General features: G+C 38.2%; 1 protein-coding gene across 5 annotated transcripts in view; it reads left to right on the top strand.

The window, feature by feature from the left end:
* Positions 1–212: 212 nt before the first annotated feature.
* LOC122069815 (formamidopyrimidine-DNA glycosylase) overlaps positions 213–6,000 on the top strand; it is a 58,709-nt gene continuing 52,921 nt past the window's right edge. For 2 of the 5 annotated variants that reach the window (XM_042633910.1, XM_042633909.1), the window contains exons 1-3: positions 214–509; positions 645–696; positions 3,964–4,021. In XM_042633910.1, the coding sequence (XP_042489844.1) occupies positions 281–509; positions 645–696; positions 3,964–4,021 (339 nt within the window). In that variant the 5' untranslated portion in view covers positions 214–280. Of the gene's footprint in view, positions 510–644; positions 697–3,963; positions 4,022–6,000 lie in introns of all 5 variants that reach the window. The other 3 variants (XM_042633908.1, XM_042633907.1, XM_042633911.1) reach the window with 2 other exon arrangements.

Raw genomic sequence — 6,000 nt, 5'->3', positions numbered from 1 at the left:
AAAGCCTGATTAAAGTAGCCCGATTATAGCCCGAGGCCGACCGACCGAATATAAAGTGTACCATGCCCTCAATAACTAAGCCCGATTAGTTAAATGGGTGGACATGGTGTAGCCTTTGAAAGTCTTCAAGCCCGATTAAGCCCGATCGAAATCGGACCGGCCCGACCGGTTGACACCCCTAATCACATCGGACAAGAACTCAAAACGCTTTCTTTTCCCAACATAAGTTGCAGAAGTGAAAAAAAAGCGCGCGAAAGCTCGTCTGTTCAAGCTCGACGCCATGCCTGAGCTTCCCGAAGTCGAAGCCGCAAGACGAGCAATAGAGACGCATTGTTTGGGAAAGAAGATCAGAAGGTCCATCGTCGCGGACGACCCAAAGGTCATCGATGGCGTCTCTCCTTCAGACTTCCAAGCCTCTCTCCTCGGCAAAACCATCATTGCTGCTCATAGAAAGGGCAAGAACATGTGGCTTGAGCTCGATTCTCCTCCATTTCCGTCATTCCAGTTTGGTGAGTGTAAACCCTTGGAATCTTAAGAGGCTTGCTCTGTTCATGAGCTTGGTTTTAGGGTTTAATGCTTCAATTTATCGGAGTCAATATCCGTTAGTAATGAGGTTATGTTGATGAGATTTTGTTGAATTTCAGGAATGGCTGGCGCTATATATATTAAAGGAGTTGCAGTGACGAAATATAAGAGGTACTCATGGTCGACGTATTCTATTTTCAACTGGGATTGTAATGTGTTTTGTGATTTGTATTCCTGTCAGATTGTGGTCTTTATGCGTCGTTATATTCTTATCTAAATGGGGTTTTCTGCTAAGAGCTGGAAAGAGTTCACATCCATTGAGAAGGAATGTGATCTTTTGCTTTCCATGAAAGATTGTTGCTAATGGAATTGACAGGTGCTTGATTGTTTAGTCTTGATTCCCATAAATTTTACGAGCAGTGCACTAGTATTTAAGGAATAGTATCGAAGTTTCTTGCTTCATATTGAATAATTGAAGAAATATTAAATTTGTGTCAAATTACCCTAAATTTGTGCCATTGCAGCTTTCATCTGCTAATTAATAAGACAACCAATTCCTATATTTATTTGATAGTAACATGACAAATCTGTCATTCTAAATTCAAACTTCCCTTTCTCTTTAGCAGAAGATATAGAGCTCTATCCTCAATAACCTACAATTCATAGTCCTTGTCCCCATGAAGACTATAATTTGTTAGCTCAATCCAAAAATAGATTGACCAATTATTTGGTCCTTATGGAGATGGAAATACCTGTATAAAATGTAAAAGTCATGGAAATGAGGGAAGTTTATGGAAATTATAGAAATCATTAATGACATTTCTGGAAACGATAAAATAAGGACCAATTCATCCTAGGAACAAGACATAAGCATGCAGTTAGTTCGATGAGATAAATACCTATAGTATTGGTCAGGCAACACATGTCTAGAAGTCAAAATCATCAACTGATACATCATTTTCAAGAAAAATGCTACATGATAAAGCAATAAAATAAAGCAATATTGTGCAAGTCTTTTTTTTTTGATGAATTTCTGGTAAAATGAGTTGAAAATATTAAAAATTAAAACACAGAATATGGTAGAAAATAAAAAAAGTTTGTACATGTTACAGCTGATTGCTGTGTCAACTATTTTCTGAGATGATATAGCAAAATAATCATTCCTTTTCATAGTGAAAGGTTTTATTTATGTAAATTATAGTTCACAGAGAATTGGAAACTGCACTTGCAAGAACGTATAATGAAGAATATGGTCTACTTCCCATTTTATTTCTCACTAAGTACCATGCGTGGTTGGTATCGTATATTTTTTTTCTTTTGAAATTGTGATAAGCCTTTAACATATTTTTAAAAGGAAACTCTAGCAAACTATATAGATGAGGTCTATATATATCAGACGAAGAGATTCATTCAAAACCTAATAGAGTTTATTTATTTATTTCAATTTATTTTATAACGTGTATATTATAAAATTAAGGCAAAAGGTTTTGTGCACCGCCATGCATGATGCAAAACCATGCACACAACAGTTGGATGGCGGATGAGGGTCTATGGTGCACCCCCCTCACCCCCATCCTATGGCCTTGTGCATGGTCGTGCACAAAAACTCCCCTAGAAAAAAACCATGTATTATTATAATTTGAATATTTTCCTTTTCCTGATGGATCTTAAAGTGTGCAACTCTTGGCATGATTACCTAGATAATACGTTATGATTTCATTTCTAAAAATGGATTCGTAACCTCGGGAAAAGGATTGACTCTTAGGGCGGGCACGGGGGTCCCAATCCCGAACCCATCAGCTGTCGGCGGATTGCTCGAGTAGCTTCTGAGGTGAGAGTGGGTGGCCACGTGCCGGATGGGAGACGGACTGGGAATGGCCCCTTCGGGGCCTTCCTCGGGCGTCAAACTGTTGACTCAGAATTGGTACATACAAGGGGAATCCGACTGTTTAATTAAATGAAACAAAGCATTGCGATGATCCTTGTGGATGCTCACGCAATGTGATTTATGGCTAATGCTCTAAATGTCAAAGCACTTTGTGGTCATGTGAGGTGGCCTGGAATACAACGCATATGCTACCATGCCATCATAAGTCCATTTGCTTTGTGTTAGTGGTGCATGTGCATTGTGTGTGCTCTTGGAGCTGTGTGTTGATTACATAGTTTTCAATGCTAAGTCGTGTGCTCGGATTGTTACTTTTGTGCTTAGCGGGGCTGTGAAGAATTCATTTGCTCATTCCTCCTTTCATAAAAGTAGGTTGGGTGATGGATTGTCTTGGTGGTGGACGTCATCCATATAGGATGCTTTGGCTTGGCCGATCTATATTGGTGCGTCAGGTAGACAACCGGCACTTTATAATGATCAGCCATAAGTCAATCTTTTTGCATGGAACCTTGCATTCGTCCTTGCTTGGAACCTCCATGTAGCCGATCACATTAAGTTGGGCTAAGGATTTGGTTGTTGTTGTTCATTTCTGAAATATCTTAAGTTATATCAAGTTGATGTTTTTGTCCCATGGAGAAGTTGTGGCCAAGTCCTATGATAGGTTGAGTTAGAGAAATCCAGTGATAGTCCAAGTTAATTCTAGGCAAGTTTGTCAAAGTGGTTGGCTGATACCTTGGCTTTTGGGCCTTTCAACAACAACAACAACAACAACAACAACAACAAAAAAGAATTTTTTCTTTGAATTAAAGGGTGGTATCATGTATTGACAGAAACAAATACTAGAATATCTATAAATATATGAGATATATATATATATATATATTATTATGCAGTACTCAAAAAGAAGAAGAAATGCAATCAGAGCACTGTAGTAAATACAAACACCCCCCCCCCAAAAAAAAAAAAAAAAAAAAAAAAAAGAAGAAAGAAAAGAAAGAAGTGAACGATAAGAACTACATTTTTGTTGCTGAATGCCCAACGTTAAAGAGATATGGAGTTTTAACAAAATAACAAAGTACAAATCCCTAAACGCAAACCCCTAAAAGTCAGTGACCATCGCCCTCAGGACTTGACTCTTTAGTGGTTGATTAATCACACCTTGGCAACCCAACTTGCTGGTGGTACTGGTCCTATGCATGAGCTCCGTGGATCCATGACTTAAAAACACCTCCTAGGTGATGCTTTGATTATGCTTAACTTTAGGGTTTTGAATGCTGAACAATTTATATTGACAGATGCAATAATGCATATTTTTGGGGATTTATGGAGTCCATTTATGTTATGATTTTGTGACTAAACTGCAAAACTAAAACGAGTGGAGGTAGAAGACAGTGGTGTTGTGAAATTAATTGCATCACTTGTTGTAGTTGCTTCAGCTTTCCTCTTTGGATTAGTGATGAATGGCCGGTGAACAAGTCAATTTATTGCTTATAGGTGAAAATTTTGAATCAGGCTTTCTTGATTGCCTTAACATGAATGATTGGTGTTCTCAGGTCTGCAGTAAATGACACTGATGAGTGGCCTTCCAAATATTCCAAGTTATTTATGGAAGTAAGAGTTATTACTGTTTCTTGTATATCCAAGAGTTATTACTCTTTCTTGTATATCTATCAGAATATCATTTTGCATCATCTTAATTGGATCTTTATGAATAAAAGTAATCAAAGTTTGTTAGGTTAGACACCATATGCATTATGTGAAGTTATTGTAGATTCATGTTGCTATTTGATTTGGAGTATTTGATATACTTGTTTCTAATGTGCAATTTTCTTTGGGCAGTTGGGACCTATAGGGTGTTTGGTTCCAATGAGAGTTTAAATTACTCAAATAGAATATGCAAAAAAAATCTTAAGATTAATTCAAGTCCATTCACCACCAACGAACCATCTCAACTGTGACCATTATTTTCTTTCCATAAATCCATAAAAATGTTATTCGGCTTTTATGTATTTTACTCCTGAAAATCGTTTTGTATTATGTTGATGTTTTTCTTTATAAATAAGTGTGGTAAAAAGCAAATGTCTGACAGTGGTTGATCAATTTGCATGAAACCTGGCCTTTTTCTTCTCCAGTTTGACCATTTGGTTCAATTTGAATCCCTGATGGGTTCCCAGTTCTGATTTAAACTTGGTTTGATCCCATTCTCCAAACTTTGCCTATGGTTCTTCCCCTCTCCCGTCCCAACTGCCCCTCGAAGAAAAGGGAAATAAAAGTTGTAGTTTAAATTAAAAATCTTGCTAAACGGAGACTTTTTACGATGACAACTTTCTTCCTGAGCAATCAGGGAGAATAGCTCAACGGAGGTGGATTTTTCTTTGACGGCTAGGGAATGGTTATGGAATCCAATTGAAGGCTAGCCTGAATGGAAGCCAACTTGTCCCTACAGATAGAGACACAGTAAGATATGTTGCCAGAGCTGTTGGAGTTCCAGGATTTGAGGGTTGCTCTTATATTTTTGAGTTTCCTAGAGAAGGCAATGGTGGGAAGAGGAAAAAGCCTGAAATGGAAAGGCCCAAGCAGTTCTGACAAGAGGAAGGAAGCCTAGGTGATGGCCCACATTTCGAAGAATTTGAAGGGTTTGGGCATGAAGGAAATGTGAGGCTGGAGATGGAGAGAAATAGGACAGGTATCAGAGATACCTGGAAGGCCAAAGGATGCATGGGAAGAGAGGAATGAAGCTAGCCAAGTTTCATTGACCAATGCACAGTCCAGCTTGAAAGCAACTCTATTGGACCAACTGATTCATATTCATCATCGAAATAAGCTTTTTTTTTTATTAGGAATAAGTCTAAGGTTGGGTTCCATATATATTGGGCCTTTGGTCCCAAGCGTTTTGAGTGTAATAGGCCGCTTTTATAGGCATAAACTAGGGCCTTTAAGGTTGCGTATGAGATTAACTAGATTGTTTCCTTTTGCATTAGTTTCCTTTTAAATTAGGTTCAATTTAAGTTGTTAGTCTTTGTTATTTCTTAAGAGTTAGGTTATTAGTTGTTAGTTTCCTTTTCCATTGTTTCTATTTTCATTTTTAAAAACTTATGTAATAGGCAATCAATTGTGGGGTTTCGTATTTTGGAACCCTCCAATTGCTAGGCTGTATTCCCTCCCCCATTATCACAATTAATACAAAGCAAGGACGCTCCCATAGCTCAACAATTTGAAGAATTAAAACAATTTCTGTAGCTGCTGTTGCCTTCTCCATGAAGATTTGTCTTATGGTTGATTAAGGCTGATGAATTGGTGTTTGATCTAGTTGACCTTCTGCGGTGTGAAGTCCGAGGGGTTGTTTTTCCTTTATTATCTTGCTGTTCAAGGTGTTCAAGACCTGCAACTTCAACATCAATCTATCACTGGTCACTGAATCTGGTCCTTTCTCAGTTCTGCTTTAGAAATTCCAGAATTTCTTGCTCTCCAAATTCTTCTCCCTCCTTTACAGACCAGCCATCTGATCATAGTTGTCATGGCGTCGCCAAGGCCGTGATTTGGCGTCTTGGCGGAAAAAGAAGTTCATGGCAGTGTTACGATTTACGTGA

This window comes from Macadamia integrifolia, unplaced genomic scaffold (genome assembly GCF_013358625.1).
Source record: "Macadamia integrifolia cultivar HAES 741 unplaced genomic scaffold, SCU_Mint_v3 scaffold724, whole genome shotgun sequence".
Classification (NCBI taxonomy): domain Eukaryota; kingdom Viridiplantae; phylum Streptophyta; class Magnoliopsida; order Proteales; family Proteaceae; genus Macadamia; species Macadamia integrifolia.
Note: the sequence above shows the minus strand (reverse complement) of the source record. Positions and strands in the feature narration are given on the sequence as shown.